We start from the raw sequence: 19,604 nt of genomic DNA on the forward strand, positions 1-19,604 counted from the left end.
TAAGAATTCACATTTATTTATCTGTGGTGATTTTAATATCGATTTTCTAAATCCTCACAATCATCCACAAACCACTTCATTTATAAATTCTTTATATTGTTTGGGAGTATTTCCGACCATCATTCATCCAAGTAGAATAACTGTGAATTCAACAACCCTTATTGACAATATTTTAACTAATGTCATATCTGGTAATCTCAGTGCGGGATTGCTGGTAAATGATATTAGTGATCACCTGCCAGTATTTACTGTTTTTGCATCACATGATCGAGTGTTTCAAAAGGATTGTAATAGATTGAGTAGAAATGTCACACCAATAACTGTTGATAATTTAAGGGTGGATTTATTATGCCAGAATTGGAATGATGTTTATGTTGATGATGTTGATGAATCTTATGATGGTTTTATTTCTATCATTTCTAAGTTATACGATAAACACTGTCCTCTTGTTAACAAGATATATACTAACCGATACAGCAATAAACCATGGATAACCAAGGGTCTTCAGAGGGCATGTAAAAAGAAGAACTTACTGTATAAACAATTTATAAAATCGAGATCAAAGGAAGCTGAAAGTAAATATAAAATATATAAGAATAAATTAATTCATATTATGAGATTTAGTAAGAAAAGATATTATAGTGACTTACTTGTTAAAAATAAGAATAATATAAAAAATACATGGAATATTTTAAATGAAGTAATACAAAAGAACAAAAATGGTAGAGATTATCCTTCTTTTTTTCTTTCCAATAATACTGTGATAGAAGATAATGAGACCATTGCTGACCATTTTAATGAATATTTTGTCAATGTAGATAAAAATCTTGCCAGTAATATTGATTCATTGAGCGTTAAATCTTTTGAAAATAAGATAACATTTAATAAATCTGTGTCAATGTTTGTTGGTGGAACAAATGAAAAAGAAATAATTGATCTGGTGCAGAATTCTAAAAGTAAGAAATCAAAGGACTTCAATAATTTGGATATGGCTTTGTTGAAAAAAATCATTGATTGTATAGTAAAACCTTTCACTTATATTTGTAATATATCATTAAGTTTTGGTAAATTCCCTTCACAGATGAAGATAGCCAAAGTAATACCTTTATTTAAAACTGGTGACAAACACACTTTTTCAAATTACAGACCTATCTCACTTTTACCCCAATTTTCTAAAATACTAGAACATTTTTTTGTAAAAAGACTGGATAATTACTTACTAAAGCATGAGATACTCTGTGAAGAACAATATGGATTTAGAAAATCTAGGACTACTTCACATGCATTGATGGATTTCGTGGAAAATATAGCGACTGCAGTCGATAACAAGCAATATACAGTAGGTATTTTTTTTTATTTACAGAAAGCGTTTGACACTGTCAATCATGAAATATTGCTAACTAAATTACAGAAATATGGAATCAGAGGATTAGCATATGACTGGATAAATAGTTATTTACATGGTCGGTATCAGTATGTTCAATACAATAACATTGATTCCGAACTTCGGGAAATTACGTGTGGGGTGCCCCAGGGTTCGGTGTTAGGTCCTTTGTTATTTATTTTATATATAAATGATATATGTTATGTGTCACGGGTACTGAGGTGTGTTCTTTTTGCAGATGACACAACTGTATTTTGCAGTGGTGATAATCTTGAACAGCTTCTGGACACGGTGGTAAACGAACTGGATAAATTTAAGGCTTGGTTTGATGCTAATAAATTGTCACTTCATCTTGGGAAAACCAAATGTATGATTTTTGGAAATAAACTTGTGCCTAAATGTAAAAGTGTAACCATTAACAATATGGAAATACAGATAGTAACTGAGAACAAATTTCTAGGTGTTATAATTGACAATAAACTCAGCTGGAAACCTCATATAAATGATATAAAATTTAAAATGTCAAATTCTATCGCTATCATGTACAGGGTCAAGGACATATTGTCCCAGGATGGGCTACTCAGATTATATCATTCTTTAATTGTACCATATATGACATATTGTATCGAACTCTGGGGTAACACTTACAAATCAAATACCAATCATGTATTTCTTTTACAAAAACATGCCATCAGAATCATCTGTAATAAACCTTATCTTGAGCCAACGCATTCTCTGTTTATGACTTTAAATTTACTGAAATTTAGAGATTTAGTGGATTATATCACCATACAAACTTTGTACAAAGCTAATAACCAGGCCTTGCCACTTTATGTCCAGAGCCTGTTCAAGATCAGGAAATCTGAATACAGTTTACGAGGATGTATGGTTTTTAAGAAGCCTCCCATACGTACTAATGTCAAGGGTTTTTGTGTTTCAGTTAAAGGGGTGAAGATTTGGAACAAATGTCCTGTGGAAATTAGATTATGTAGTTCTTTAGTTTGTTTTAAGAAACAGTATAAGAAATTAATATTTTCTGGATATAAAGAAAATCATAATAAAAAAAAAAAGATGTATACATTTGTGGATGTATGTATTTAATTTGCTTATTTGTATATATAGGAGTGTGAGCATAAGTGTAATTATATGTTGGACTTTTGGGATGGGGTATGAGGGGTGGGTAATTTATAAGCTTTGCTTCTTCCCACCCCCTTTTCAGGCACACAGTGTTAAATTTGGTCTTGTTTTTTGGATTTGTTTGATATGTTGTCTTTATGCTGCTGTGTTGTTGCTGAAATAAATAACCTGTTTAAAGTTTAGAATCCGTGATGTAGTTTTAACGTAATCCTTCAAAGCCTATATAAAGTGAAACTTGATCTGGATCCGGATCACCTCCAAAACTTTCCTTGGCTTAATATCTTTCTGTAGTGAAAGTTTTGTCAAAATCTGTGCAGTTGTTTTGACGTAATCTTGCTAACAGTCAGACAGACAGAAAAATAACTAAATGAATAAACACCATTGATTTTATTACGCCCGTGGCGGACGTAATGAAGGGAACTTCAAAACAAACTAATTTCAAGCTGCATGTAAATTCAGCCAAACCTGCTCCTAGTTTCCACCATGCATGTGATGATAACATCATTACCTGCAACAATGACAGTCATATAAGGGCAGTAGATTAGTATCGGTGATATAAAATGAGGAAAACAAACTTTTTGTGTTGATCTGCATCATTAAATTGAACTAAATTTTAATTAGTTTGTCCTCATGATCATTTGACCTTTTAATTTACAGAGCTACAAGATGATAGTTTTTGAGTTAACATGTTAACAAACTGGAGAGGATGGATGCATTCATCTATCTATGTATTCACTCACTGCATTTTTCAGGGTACATGCCTAGGCTTTTGCCAAAACTTAAAAAGTTGAAGTTGTCCAAAGAGATAACAAGTCCCTTCTAATGTGGCCTCCTCTTTATTAAATCAAGTTGAGACATGTCAGGTGGCAGTGTTGTAAAACATAATTGCGTTACTCTGTTAAATAGGAGGCCCTTAGGTAGTGTTTGGGTGAGAACTGGGAACCACTGTGGGCTCTATAGATGGTAAATTGTCAGGGGTTTCATGTCTGGATTGCAGCATCGGAAAAAGCCCTGCAGCCTGCAGCTGGGAGAAGAAATACTTCTCCATGTGCAACCATCCTGCAGAAAACATTCATAATGTATGGGGTGTTTGACTTGTTGGTGTGTTCAAAGTTGCATCAGTCACCCATCATTATGATGCCCTTAATGTTTTTCAATGCACTCGGGTGTCACAGGAAATGGGACAGATGTATGTGGCCACATTAGGCAAGATATAAAACTACATTTTTGTTAGATCTGTGGTTCCCAAACTGTTGTGATGTGCAGCAACAGCCGATACATGTGGAGAAAAAAAAATACTCGATGCTATCAAGTTTCAAAATTGCAAGATTTACTCACACAGAAAAATAACCTAAATTATGAAATGGACAGATCTTTGATGGGGAAGCCAAGGAAGAAAGAACAAAAGATACTCTTCAAGAAGGTATCAAATGCCATGTAATAATATAGAATAGATATTAATTAATATTCTGTTGTGGGGCGGATTAACGTATGGGCTTCCCTGGGATAAAAACGACAGACCCCAAGTTATATGGGGCCCCACGTTTTTTTTCCATAAAACCATTGTGGAGAACACACATAATAATACAAAGAACACATGATAAATACTATCACGAGCAGCAGCAATGATTGCTAACATTACACCAGCCTTTCCCAGCAACAGTCCTAAGGGACTCTGTACCTGCAGATTTCCATCTTAACTCTGCTTTTCATCTACATTCAATGATTATAATGAGATATTAATAGCCCACAGACAACTGTAGCCCAGGGTTACATTTAATTGGCCTCTGTATGTTGCCCACAGGTTCCCTGTCAAAGTTGGAAGAACGTAATGGTTTCATGCCAAAAATCTCTCAACTTCTGTCAAAATTTGGTTTTATTTGATCAGCAGCAACATGCAAAGATTATTTAAAAAATGCACTTCATGCTCTTCAGAATAACAAGTGATTCAATTTCAACTTAACCTCCTCCTCCCACCGTCCCCGTGTGCCCAGTAGTTTTAAAGCTATATGGCCTTTGGGTATTTTAAGAATTAAGTCATAAAAGGAATTTTCTTTTCCACCACTATAATTTTATTCCTTGACATTTAAATAAGGGAGACATAATATGATTTACCAATAGAATCAAAATTTGCGCTGTCTGGAATCAATGTAGAATTTCAACCCCTGAAGGGGAGAAATTCAAGCAATCAGAATCCATGACATATATTTGGTAGCAATATCATAAATCATGAAGGGTTCTTCTCTGATCTGTGCAAAAGATACTGGGAAGGACACAATGACTGCCAATCAGAGTAAAAAAATGGAGTGTGATGTAAGCTAGCTGCTTACTTCAACAAAATAAACCATGATGGTGAAAAATGCTGTATAAATCTAATATTTTTTCATATATTTTGCAAACTCTAGCGAGAAATAAACACTTCTAAGACTAAAAACACTATTTTTGAAGCCTGATAACACCTCAAAAGTGATTTACAAGACATCTTGCGGATATTAGCATGCAGGCCCGGGAATGTGCATCAAGCAAATGGGTCAGGTCACAGGTGATCTCAAAAGTGACACACTTCCTCCTGCAATAAGTCAATCCGAAGGAAAAGACAATATTTGCTATGCAGTTCCCCTCAAGTAAATATGTTCTCTTCATTAAAATGAGCTGTAAGTTTACAATATATTACAAGAATAAACCAAAATTATAATGCTTTTGGTGGAAACTAAATTTTGTCAGTTTTGTGAAATTTCGAAGGCCATATAACTTTAATAGTTGAATCAAATGTAACAGTTTATCAGTGAGGGGAGGGTGCCTGCAGTTTTTTTTTTTTGGTATTTGAGAATCACTGATGCTGAGCTGGGCTGGATTGTGTGTTTTTTGTAGGGTGCAGGCGGTACTTACAGGCGATCCAGAGGGGCCAGGTGGTCCTCTGGGACCCATAGGGCCCTGAGGTGAACAAAACAGATAAGAGACACAACATCAGTACAACAGGTATCATGGAAACTAATACTGATGTCATTACATTTCACATTTCTTTATGTATGAGTTGAGAAAAAAAGGTGAAGCTTGAAGTTTATCAGCAGCTGCCTCACCTGCTCCCCACCCCTCAAAAGCTACACAACACTCAAAGGTCCAATTGTCAGATCCATAAACCATTTAGCATTCCACGGCGGCTTTTCTCCCTCTTTTTTTACTTTTCTCCCTTTATTTCTCTCCTTCTCATCCGCTGCGTGTTTGTGCAGGTCAGAGGTCACCGGTAACCGTGACGCACTCTCAGGAGAAGTGTTTGAACTCAACATGACATGTCATCGAAAACAAAGTAATACTAAACTTCTCGGTGGGTGTAATTTCCATCCACCAAAAAATATTAAGCCGCTGAAATAAGGGGGTGGGATTTCTACAAATAAATTGCTTCTGATTGAATGTCAGCGTCACGCTTTGTCGCTTAATAAAAACAAATCGCATTCTGCAGAGGTGATGAGCCAAAAGCATCTGGGTAATTCTAAGGGTTTACAACTCTGATCATAATTCCGTTACCATATCGTTACCAATCTGTTGCCTTCTGTCTCTCACACAGACTCACAAACAGGAAGAATTGACTGTAAGAGTCCATTTCAGATAAAGTTATTTTGAAGGAAATCAGATGACAGCTTTCTTTTACAAATAGAAATCTTCTTTTCATTTGGTTTGCTTGTGTAAATCTCCAATTTCATCAGCAGAAACAGGGCAGGCAGCCAAAGAAAATGTCACGGCGCGGCACAGTCCTGCTCAGAAAGGAATGAAAGTCACCTTTCAGCAGCTGCGGGAACCTTCGCCGCACCGCCACAAACTTATCAATGGGGCTCTGTGGCTTTGGGAATATTCGTGTTTAACCGATGCCCGCTGATGGGTCAGTGCTCAGTTCGCTCCGGAATGTAGGTGCGCGAAGTGAGCTGGGGTCCTGGCTGCAGCAAAGAGGACGTTATGAGCTTGACTAGTTTGATTAGTTTAATTTTAATTAGTTTAATTAGTTTAATTTAATTAGTTTGATTAGTGTTCAGTTTCTGCTTTCACCCCCCAACAGGAGGGAAAAGTAAACCTTCAGAAGTGGGCCGTCCCTGCAGCAAGCCCTCAGACAGATGTGCAGTGATGCAGTAGAGCCGCGCAGTTAGCAGCTCCCTGGCATCTTAAACCCTCCGCCAGGCCCAGCCGGTGCCAAGCGAAGCTGAGGATCTAAAACCCAAATAACTCCTCACACGGTCTCCAGCGTTTTTTTCTTCTTCCCTTGAAATATGATAATGATCAATGGCTGCTTCCTCAGTTTTTAAAATCAGCCCTCTGTACTCCACATGAGACGTATATTTTTCATTTTCCATCTGGACTCGGAGTGGTGTAGTTTCTTTCTCCAGCACTTTGGCAATAATACTCCCCTGTCCAAAAAACCGCAAGCAAATATTAGAGGGGAAAAACACAGCTGGTCAGACATGATACTGCATATCACAGAGGCTTGTCTTAATACAGGCTGCCATGTTTCCGCTCATATTTTGGTGAGCTTAAATCCCAAAGGAGTGTTTCCGCTCTGCTATAGCAGCAGGTGTCCGTCTCGTGGCTGGGTTGGTCGCGCGCGCACACACACACACACACACACACACACACACACACACACACACACACACACACACACACACACACACACACACACACACACACACACACACACACACACACACACACACACACACACACACACACACACACACACAAAGCTTCCAGAGCTGGTAGGTACTTGTTATTCTGCTCACAGACACTTCATACAGTCCAAAAATACAACTCCAAACATCCTGACAAGCAGCGACTGCAAATAAGGATGCATGAAGGACAGCATGTGTCATCGTTATTAGCTCACCATTGGTCCTTGCATCACTCCCATTTGTGCGCCGCCGGCCTTCTCGTCAAAACCACTTGTCATCTGAGCAGCAAAGTTCTGCCAAAAACACAACATATCACTGAAATGATAATATAAATTATAACGAATAGATACCAATGAGTTAGTTAGATGCACGACCTGCGTACCAACGAAAAGGTTCCACAGTTGACCATATTCCACATGCCCACCTGTTTCGATGGTCCTTATCTGACAGCTTAAGATACAATGGTCTTGCTACCTTAATTTTGGTGTCACATCATTTGCAAGATATAAGTTTTTAAAGGTTCTAATCAAAAACTTTGACAGAAATTGTATTGTTACCATGTTAGTGGACAAAAAATTCAGTCACTTCTCAGATGCCACAAAAAATGTTATACTGTAAAATCTGTATTACTCCCAGGAAATATTACTTATGTACAGTTGTGCTCAAATGTTTACATACCCAGGCAGAATTTTTGCTATTTTGGTAATTTTTTCAGAGAATATGGATGATAACACAATTTTCTTTTCATTCATGGTTAGTGGTTGTGTGAACCCATTTCTTGTCAAACAACTGTGTTTACTATTTTTAAATTGCAATGACAACAGAAACTACCCAAATGACCCTGATCAAAACCTTACATGCCCTGGTGATTTTGACCTGATAACATGCACACAAGTTGACACAAACTGGTTTGAATGGCTACAAAAGGTAACCATCCTCACCTATGATCTGTTTTCTTGTAATCAGTGTGTGTTTAAAAGGTCAGTGAGTTTCTGGGCTCCTGACAGACCCTTGTATCTTTCATCCAGTGCTGCACTAACGTGTCTGGTTTCTGAATCATTGGGAAAGCAAAAGAATTGTCAAAAAAAAAGGTAATTGAACTGTATAAAACAGGAAAGAGATATAAAAAAATATCCAAGGGACTGAGACTGCCAGTCAGTAGTGTTCAGACTCTAATTATGAAGTGGAAAATGAGGGATTCTGTTGGAACCAAACCACGGTCAGGTAGACCAACAAAAATCTCAGCAATAACTGCCAGGAAAATTGTTCAGGATGCAAAGAAGAAACCACAAATAACTTCAGCTGAAATAAGGACTCTCTGAAACAAAGTGGTGTGGTTGTTTCAAGATGCACAATGAGGAGGCACTTGAAGAAAAATGGGCTGCATGGTCGAGTCGACAGAAGACAGCCATTTCTATGCAAATGCCACAAGAAATCCCACTTACAATACGCCAAACAGCACAGTGAACAAAGTCATTTGGAGTGATGAGACGAAATTTAAACTTTTTGCCCAGAACCATAAATGTTACATTTGGAGAGGAGTCAACAAGGCCTATGATGAAAGGTACACCTTTCTTACTGTGACACACTGAGCTGGATCGCTGATGTTTTGGGGATGTGTGAGCTACAAAGGCACAGGGAACTTGGTCAAAATTGATGGCAGGATGAATGCAGCATGTTATCAAAAAATACTGGAGGAAAATTTGCAGTCATCAGCCCGGAAGCTGCACATGGGACATACTTGAATGTTCCAACATGACAAGGATCCAAAACACAAGGCCATGTTGATCTGTCACTGGCTACAGCAGAATAAGGTGAAGGTTGTGGAGTGGCCATTTCAGTCGCCTGACTTCAATATCATTGAGCCACTCTGGGGAGTTCTCAAACATGCAGTTCATGCAAGACAGTCCCGGAATTTACAGGAACTGGAAGCTTTTTACCAAAAGGAATGGGCAGCTTTACCATCAGAGAAAATAAAGAGCCTCATCCACACCTACCACAAAAGACTCCAAGCTGCCATTGATGTTAAAGGGGGCAACATACAGTATTAAGAACCGGGGTATGTAAACTTTTGATCAGGGTAATTTGGGTAGTTTCTGTTGTCATTATAATTTAAAAATAGTACACACAGTTGTTTGACAATAAACGGCTTCACATAACCACACAGTAAAATTGCCAGTGTTAAATTAACACTGACAGTGTTAGTTTTACACTGTTGATTTTAATCAATCAATTTCAATCAATTTTATTTATATAGCACCAAATCACAACAAACAGTTGCCCCAAGGCGCTTTATATTGTAAGGCAAGGCCATACAATAATTACATATAAACCCCAACGGTCAAAAGGACCCCCTGTGAGCAAGCACAGGGGGTCGTGCACTAACCATGATTGAAAAAAACGTTTTATGTTATCATTCATATTTTCTGAAAAATGGCAAATAAATAAATAAAAATAAAAATTTCTGTCAGGATATGTAAATGGTGGAGCACTAGTGCATATCAGGGCCAAGAAACTGCAGTAATTTTTTAAAATCTGTTTTACTGAACGCACATTGGACACACCCTAACCACAATGTAGAAATTATTTCTCTGTTTTTCATTCTCTTGATTTGCCATGCCTATGTGTTTGTGATTGTTTTCTATTTGCACACTTTACTTTGTCCTATTGTTGCACAATTCTATTATCACTGCTACTGTGACACTGCAAATGCCCCCACGTGGGAATAATAAAGGAATATCTTATTGTATCTTATCTTATCTTGGATGCAGAGACCATAAAGCAAACTTTGAGTTTATGTTACGTTACTCAAGGACCTGGAGTTTCTATTTTTCCAATTAAACAATTTTACTAAAAATGACCAGAAATGACTTTTCACCCTGATGAAAAGTCCCTTTTCTGTAATTCCATAACAGGTCAGCAATTCACTGTATTGATTATCTCTCGTATAACAAACTGAACACAATGTAATGAATCACAGTTGAATATGTACCTTTCAGCTTTTGGTGACATATGCAGAAAGAAAACTGCTTTGTATTTTGGGACTATACAAGGTCTGTTAGAAAAGTATCGGAGCTTTTTATTTTTTGCAAAAACCTGATGGATTTGAATCACGTGTGCTTGCATCAGCCAACCTTGAACCTTCGTGCGCATGCGTGAACTTTTTCACGCCTGTCGATTGCATCATTTGCTGGCAAGCAGCCTTTGTGTGAGGACATGTGGAGTGCGCTCGGCGGATTTTCATTGCAAGGAAAATGGCGGAATGACTGGAGCAGCGCTACTGCATCAAATTTTGCCAGAACCTGGGCGACAGCCAGGTGGAAACCATTCGGAAGATTCAGACGGCTTTTGGTGGCAATCCTCTGGGCATCACACAGATTAAGGAGCGGTACAACTGGTTTAAAGACGTCCGCACAAAGGTGGAGAGCAAGCCACGCACCGGTCGGCCATCAACATGCTGAAATGACCAGATCATTTCCAAAGTGAACACTGTGGTCGTGTGACTATCCGAAAACTGCGGAAGAGGTGGACATCAGCACTTTTTCGGCACATTCCACTGTGACAGAAGATTTGGCCATGAAAAGAGTGGCGGCGAAATTCGTGCCGAAGCTCTGATGGCAGCGCAAAAGCACCTTTGTGTTGGAAGTCTCACAGGACATGCTGTGACATGCCCACCTCTTCCACAATTTCTCGGATAATCACACGACTGAAAAGTCACCGACAGCCATCGGAATCATCCAAATGGTTTCCACCTGGCTTTCACCCAGTTTCTGGCAAAATTTGATGCGGCGTTGCTCCGTCTTTTTCCTTGCAATGAAAATCCACCGAGCACACAGCACACGTCCCACACAAAGGCTGCTTACCAGCAAATGACACAATTGAGTTTCGCCTTCTTGCTCTCGTCGGGACGGTCGCATTTTTCTCTCCTCCTCCCTCCCCAACCTTCCTGCTACTGTAGCGTGTTTTGTCTGTGAGGCTGCCAGCCCTGCTCCTCTGGAAAATGGCAAAATGGGATCTGATCAAGTGGTCTCTGAATGCAATTGATACTGTTTTTTCCACAAGGCACTCGGGAGCGGAGGACCCAACCTGTCCTGCCGGGACACATGTGGCGGGTTACGTGATGGACAGCTGGTGGAGGTGGCAAGTCATGTGCCTGAACACGTTGTCTGTGGAGGACGTTGAAGATGTTTACTTATTTGGAGCTGTGGTGGAGCGGCCGCAGCACTGGTTTACCGGAAAATTAAGAAGGTGGAAGCGGCAATAATTGGCCCGTCCAGGCTGCCCCACATGATTGATTCGATTGGAAGGGCAGTGTCAGCTCAGTCAGCGGGTGTCAACCGCACGTTGGAATCCATCTTGAGAATGGCTGCACTGGAAAACCGCTTTGATCGTCAGTAATGACTACATCTCTCCTCTATTTAGATGTATTTGGGAGCCACTCTGAAGTTTCAGACTGTGGATTCTGCCAGGCGTCTGTTAATTTGGATATCTATTTTGTTCCCAAACACCAGTTGTCCTTCAAGGCCGCTGGGATAAAATCCTCCCCCCGAAGAACACTCCTGATAGCCTCGCTCCTCGTCTCCCCCGCCTCCTTGTCTTCCACTGCCTCCCTCCCTTCCCAGTCCTGAGATGTTGACTGTGGGACCTTGAGACTCTGGTGGACTGATTCAGCACTGGGATCCCCCCCCCCCAGGATGGACAGATAAGGCCTGATGGCGCCTCAAGGGCGGCCTTTCCGGGCTGTCTGTCTGGACACTGGACACATCCAAGTCTCGGCTGTTGTCTGTCGTCTATTGTGTTTTTTTTTGTTTTGTTATGACTGTTTTCTGTGCTATGGGTTTTTTTTGCCCTCCAGTGGTGCTGCGGATTCAACGCAGCAGCAATGGAGGTTTTTTCTTCCCAATTCTTTCCTTGTGTGTGCTTTTATATGTGTTCATGTAGCGGACTGGCTTATGTGTGGTGTTGTTTGTTAAGTGTGTCATGAGGCCGGTCAAGGTTTGCTCAGCCCTGCTCGTGACCTAGGGCAGGGATATACATCTGGAGCTGGTCCCCGGGTGCCAAAAAGGCGACCTCTGCTCCTAACTGGCAATTAGGATTTGTTATATGCAGTAAACACATTTCATTGTGCAGGGAACATGTTCCTATGTGCATATGACAATAAACTTCTTTGGAATCCAACAGGCGTGAAAAAATTCACGCATGTGCACGAAGGTTCAAGGTTTGCTCATGCAAGCACACGTGATTCAAATCCATCAGGATTTTGAAAAAAATAAAAAGGGCCGATACTTTTCTAACAGACCTCGTACAACACACAAAAAAGGGGTTTGGCAGCTTGTGACAAAAATTACCTTTTTTTTTGTCTCACTTTAATAACAAATACTATTTCAAGTTCTCAAATCAAAGAGTGATCAGGTTCCAATATTGTTCATTGTCAGGGTAAGTCTGAAACATAAATAAAGGCCAATTTTTGCTCCAGTTTGGATCCTGACTCCAAAATTGAGGAAATCTGGCCCGATTTGTTAAAATAGCAGGCAACATATGGATTTCCTACCGCTTACAAATGAGGGTAACCAATCATGGCTGAAAATCACCTGTTATTGCCAAATACACTGAAGTACAGATGATTCTCACTGCATGTCTGCAAGCGTTTGACACTACTCCTGCATTATTCCCACAGTCTTCCTGCATTCTTCAACAGAAGGCAATTTTGAGATGCTAGAAACATTTTAGGTTTTTTGAAAAGTGCAAGATAAAATGTGGAAGAAGTGTTTTGTGCAGGAGCATGGAGGTGTACTCGGCAAAAAACAGCTAGACCTGTATGTAAGTCAACATAAAAATAGTAGGTAACGGGAATTTTCTTACTATTTTTCTTTAATCTGGCCTGATTTCCTCACCATTGAAATCAGGATGGAAACTGTGGCCAGAAGTCGAAAATGGAAGACTACCTAAATGTCAGTGATCATCGTTTGTCTCTGTTCTTGTGTATTTGCCATCTCTAAGTGAAATATAGTGTTGCCCTTTTTAAACTGTCATCATGATTTTACACTTGCTGCAGGGTGAAATATTCTGACAGAAGGATAAAAACCAGGAAAGCATTATCAAACTAATTTTAGGACAGTAGCCAATATAAATGGAGGAAAAAAAATCAGGGAGTACACACAACAGAGGTTTGGAAGACTGATACTAATAGAAAGACATGCAGTTGTGTTGCTAAAAGTATTTTTTTACACTGTTAAAGCTTTACTGATGATAAACTAAGCTGTAAAAGGACATTTCTTGTGATTTGATCACATGCTTTTGAATGTTCAGGACATGTTGCACAACAAAATGAAGATGCTGAGTTTTTCTAAGATATATGGATTTATATTGGAACAGATTATTCCTGATTCACATAGGAGGCACTGAGAGGTCCAGTTTTCAAAAGGCAGCAGGTCAGATTTTAATATTGTGAAAAGCAGAGCTTATGGGAACCCTGGGCAGACACAGGACAGACAGAGGGCATGTGAACACATTTTATCCATCTCCCCTTCACAAAGACTCTCCTTGTTCCCCCCAAAAAGCTCCTTCCCTACTTCCCCTCCCCAACTCCATCATACTACCTCCTGCCCTTCCAACCCCCTCCTCTCAGTCCACGTCACCTTTTCTCTCACAAAGAAAAAGAGGCATTCTATCTATTCTCACTCTCTGTATCCACTTGCTGTTGTCTTTCTTGCTTCTCCCAGCACCACCACTTTCCCAACATCTTTTGTGTTGTTGTATTCTTTCAGAGCTTCTCACTCCATTTTACTTCACTCTTTGTCAAAGTCAATCCATTCTCAGCCTTGGATCAATGTTTGACCCTCTGTCTTGTCTGCCTATAGGGAAATCAAGCCCACCACCCCTACTTCTCATGGTATACTTACCCCACCAAGACCAGGGGGCCCATTAGGTCCGGGAGGTCCAGGGGGGCCAGGATTTCCGGGGGTGCCAGGTTCACCATCTCTGCCGCGAGGACCAGGACTTCCCTGCAACATGCAAATAAACATTACTGAGGAAATACAACTTGATTAAAAGACAAGACCATGCATCATCTTGAGTTTTCACCTCTGAAAAATAGCTAGAATGTATTATTATTTTATTAGCAACACCCAGAAACAGCCGTACCCTCACATCCTGGACACCACCTGTTTGAGATGTTGCCTTCTGGAAGGCATTTCATGGACAAACAGACTGAAAAAAAAGTTTTTATACCAGAGCGTCACCGGCACTGAACACCACCATTTGAACTCAATAGAAAATGTGCAATAACAAGTGTGTGCAATAGATATATATTTTTAAAATTTTCTTTAATGCTTTGATACTTTCTTTAATGCAATTTTACACCGGCAAATGACAGCCAACCAGTTTTTTTTTTACTGTACTTGTGTATTACAATGACAATGTAGTGTATGTCTGTCTATCTTTAAACGTAACTGTCAGAAAGTGTTAAAGGGGTCACATTGTGCAAAATTATTTTAACACCTTTTACAGTGAAGTATGATTGGGGTTTCTTTGTCAGTGTCCCACAAATCTCTGTATAGGCATGTAGAAGCTAACAAACTAAAAGAAAAGTTTCCTACTTTCATAACATATGTCAAGGAAGTCAATAGCTAGACCCTGATTTGCTGCAGAAGGCACGCTCGCTGAAAAAGGGGATGTGCTCACACAGAAGGGGACGGTCCTTCTTTTTAAAGGAACATGCAAACAAGTAGATTCTTTAAGAACTGAAAATGGGTTTATTTGAGGATGTGTCACCTCAATATCCACAGGGTATGTTTGTCTTCAAACATTTAAATTCATTTTTAAGACACATCTGACCCATATTAGGTTGAAAGAAAGGTCCAAAATATAACCCCCATTAAATAAAACACATTTGAAGTGATCACTCACCCAGTTCTGGTTAGTGTGCCAAACATTTATACTTGGCAGTAGTTTGATAAACCATTACATAATCGCTGGCAGAAATGACTGGACTACATTTGTCAGATTGTGTTAACATAATGCTGAGTTGAAATGTCTCCAAACTCTGCACACCGTCATCAGCAACCAGAGGAGTCTCTTCAGCCACAGACTGCTCCTTCCCAAGTGCAGGACCAACAAACTGAAAAAGTCCTTTGTCCCTCAGACCATCAGACTGAACAACTCCTCACTCAGGGGGAGGAGGAGTAACAGGAAGACAGAGGAAGGGAAGGAGAGGGACAGTAGTAGTCAGTATTTATCAGTATGACTGGTATTTATATTTGTGGATTTATACTTAGATTTGCAAACTGTTTTTTTCTTTTACTTTGACTTTTGATACTCTGTGTGCTTCTTACCCTGTGTGTTGCTATACAATGCTGCTGGAACCTCAGTTTCCCTGACAGGGTCTTCCCAAAGGATCAATAAAGTTCTGTCTAATCTAATCTAATCTAATACTCACTGTATTTTGTTAGAGCTACACCTGATGCAGTATGAACACAGTAGTGTCTCAAGTTTAAAGGCCTATATTTGACTCTTTCATTCAACCCAAACATGACTGTGATATCAAAGATCAGAAAAAAAGCCCATAATCACACACGATTCAAAACCATCTTTTACATAAAAGGTTAAACCACAACCTCATTTTTTTCCATTCAATTTTTAAGCTACCTGGAATACCATTGTGCATGTAGTGACAAGTTACCCTGCAAGGGGCTCCTCAGCAAAGAATGTGCACAACACTTTAAAAACATGCGTAATGTGCGCTGCCGTGAAATTAATCACTTTGTGCTTAAATATGCGTAAGTCCAATTAGTGCCCGGCATTAACACAGTGCCTGCATCCATTACCATGTGTAAGTGTTGTTATATTAATGCAATGATTAGAGTCTGGATCAGGTACCAACACAGAGGACTGAAGCCTCAGAAGGAGCCAGAAGTTCAGCACCACATCTGTTAGACAACCCAGACTGATGCAAACCACCGAGCATAATGAAAATGACACATGACAAGTTTGAGCGAGCCGCTCCATGAAATCTACCATTCTGCAAGAACGAAGCAGCAAATACTCATCCCCCCACACCACCTTCCCCATGCAACACACAACTCACCCTCATAGACCGAGAAAGTGCCCTCCGGGTGTTTTTTTTTAAAGATCAGGGTGACAAAATTACAAGACGGAAACAGATTTTTATTTTGTGTAAATGGCAAACTGACCTTCTCTCCTTTTTCTCCTCTTGGTCCACGGGGTCCTTGCTCTCCTGGTGGGCCCTAGACAAGTGAGAGGAAAAACCAAATGTTACCTCAGTACACATGAGAGGTACAAATGCTGAGGCAATAGCTTTTGCTGGTTGAACTATTGGTGGTGTGCAGATTTTATATCTATTTTGTGCCAATGCAACATTGGTGGATGAAGACTTTCATTCAGAGAGGAGATCTCCAGATGTTTAATCAAACTTAACAGGACTTTACAGATGTTTAATTAAGCTTGACTGGACTTGAAGCAAGATGATACAAAAAGATTGCACATCTTAATGCTATCACTTTACTGGTATATTATGCAGAAAAGATGTCATTCACTCTGGACACAACAAAATAAAAATGCATTTTCTTGAAGAAGCTGAGTGGAAAATGATTCGTACCATTGGGCCAGATGGTCCTCTTGGTCCTACAACCTGCACAATCAATGGCAGAAAACAGAACAATCATCAGTATTTTCATAAACAAATACCTTAGTGTTTGCAGTATTTCCAATAATCAAATAAAGCAATCAAGTTTGTGTAAAAATGTATAAAATGAACACTCTTTAAAATCCACAATGTGATGTTGGAGAAAGTTTGGTAACACTTTACTTGAAGGTATCGCCATAATAGTGACATGACACTGTCATAACTGTTACATGACACAGTCATGAATGTGTCATAAACATTATGTCAGTGTCATAAATGTCGATGACTGCTGTCATTAAGTGTCATTCAGTTTTTGTTATGACAAGTTGCCATACAGTTGAAGACCAAAAAGGTCAAAGACACCTTCTGGTCATGTCACTTTCATTAAAGTCAAGTTGTTAGAATCAAGACAAACCAAAAAAAAATGTCAATGTCAAATGTCAATGATACCTTCAAGTAAAGTGTGACCAAAAGTTTAAATACATGCACTGATCCTTCTTTTTCCATTGTGATACTGATTCTAATGCCAGTGCCTAAAAACGTGCTTATACAATATGTTATAGTTCTCCTTACAGACACACATACACAGAATGCCATCTTATTCATAAAAGTTATGATATCAGTTGTTCACTGGTGGTGGTTGGCTCTCACTGCGGTATTGTATCACTTCCTGTTCCGGAGCACAGCGGTGTTTTGCTGTATCTGTCAGCTGTTTAATCTGCACAGTTAGATTGATCTAGTTAACTAGATAACGATTTGTTTCACAGTGTAATCTTCATGTGCCTTAACTAAAGCACTCCCTCTGCTGAATCACCTCTAAATTATTTACACATTATTCACTTTGTATGTTTTTAGGAATCCGCTAGCTTAGCGCGGCTACTAGCTCTTAGCCGGTGCCAAGAAGCCCCGTGTACACCGCCAACCCGTTCACATCTCTAACCATTTTTCCCCACCGAGGAACAAACTCTGGTTATTGGCGACTCTGTTTTGAGAAATGTGAGGTTAGCGACACCAGCAACCATAGTCAACTGTCTTCTGTGGGCCAGAGCAGGCGACATTGAAGGAAATTTGAAACTGCTGGCTAAGGCTAAGCGTAAATTTGGTAAAATTGTAATTCACGTCGGCAGTAATGACACCCGGTTACGCCAATCGGAGGTCACTAAAATTAATATTGAATCAGTGTGTGACTTTGCAAAAACAATGTCGGACTCTGTAGTTTTCTCTGGGCTCCTCCCCAATCGGACCGGGAGTGACATGTTTAGCCGCATGTTCTCCCTGAATTGCTGGCTGTCTGAGTGGTGTCCAAAAAATGAGGTGGGCTTCATAGATAATTGGCAAAGCTTCTGGGGAAAACCTGGTCTTGTTAGGAGAGACGGCATCCATCCCACTTTGGATGGAGTAGCTCTCATTTCTAGAAATCTGTCCAATTTTCTTAAATCCTCCAAACCGTGACTATCCAGGATTGGGACCAGGAAGCAGAGTTGTAGTCTTACACACCTCTCTGCAGCTTCTCTCCCCCTGCCATCCCCTCATTACCCCATCCCCGTAGAGACGGTGCCTGCTCCCAGACCACCAATAACCAGCAAAAATCTATTTAAGCATAAAAATTCAAAAAGAAAAAATAATATAGCATCTTCAACTGCACCACAGACTAAACAGTTAAATGTGGTCTATTAAACATTAGATCTCTCTCTTCTAAGTCCCTGTTAGTAATGATATAATAATTGATCAACATATTGATTTATTCTGCCTTACAGAAACCTGGTTACAGCAGGATGAATATGTTAGTTTAAATGAGTCAACACCCCCGAGTCACACTAACTGCCAGAACGCTCGTAGCACGGGCCGAGGTGGAGGATTAGCAGCAATCTTCCACTCCAGCTTATTAATTAATCAAAACCCAGACAGAGCTTTAATTCATTTGAAAGCTTGACTCTTAGTCTTGTCCATCCAAATTGGAAGTCCCAAAAACCAGTTTTATTTGTTGTTATCTATCGTCCACCTGGTCGTTACTGTGAGTTTCTCTGTGAATTTTCAGACCTTTTGTCTGACTTAGTGCTTAGCTCAGATAAGATAATAGTGGGCGATTTTAACATCCACACAAATGCTGAGAATGACAGCATCAACGCTGCATTTAATCTATTGTTAGACTCGTTGGCTTTGCTCAAAATGTAAATGAGTCCACCCACCACTTTAATCATACCTTAGATCTTGTTCTGACTTATGGTATGGAAATTGAAGACTTAACAGTATTCCCTGAAAACACCCTTCTGTCTGACCATTTCTTAATAACATTTACATTTACTCTGATGGACTACCCAGCAGTGGGGAATAAGTTTCATTACAGTATAAGTCTTTCAGAAAGCGCTGTAACTAGGTTTAAGGATATGTTTCCTTCTTTATGTTCTCCAATGCCATATACCAACACAGGGCAGAGTAGCTACCTAAACTCTGTAAGTGAGATAGATTATCTCGTCCTCATTGAGGACAACTTTGGATGCTGTAGCTCCTCTGAAAAAGAGAGCCTTAAATCAGAAGTGCCTGACTCCGTGGTATAACTCACAAACTCGCAGCTTAAAGCAGATAACCCGTAAATTGGAGAGGAAATGGCATCTCACTAATTTAGAAGATCTTCACTTAGCCTGGAAAAAGAGTCTGTTGCTCTATAAAAAAGGCCTCCGTAAAGCTAGGACATCTTACTACTCATCACTAATCGAAGAAAATAAGAACCCCAGATTTCTTTTCAGCACTGTAGCCAGGCTGACAAAGAGTCAGCACTCTA

General features: G+C 39.7%; 1 protein-coding gene across 1 annotated transcript in view; it reads right to left on the reverse strand.

The window, feature by feature from the left end:
• The window catches only part of col2a1b (collagen, type II, alpha 1b), a 140,239-nt gene that overhangs the window by 101,024 nt on the left and 19,611 nt on the right, over positions 1 to 19,604 (reverse strand). The window contains 5 exon segments of the mRNA XM_034166160.1: positions 5,411 to 5,455; positions 7,395 to 7,472; positions 14,082 to 14,183; positions 16,371 to 16,424; positions 16,796 to 16,828. Coding sequence (XP_034022051.1) covers positions 5,411 to 5,455; positions 7,395 to 7,472; positions 14,082 to 14,183; positions 16,371 to 16,424; positions 16,796 to 16,828 — 312 coding nt within the window.

This window comes from Thalassophryne amazonica, chromosome 3 (genome assembly GCF_902500255.1).
Source record: "Thalassophryne amazonica chromosome 3, fThaAma1.1, whole genome shotgun sequence".
Classification (NCBI taxonomy): domain Eukaryota; kingdom Metazoa; phylum Chordata; class Actinopteri; order Batrachoidiformes; family Batrachoididae; genus Thalassophryne; species Thalassophryne amazonica.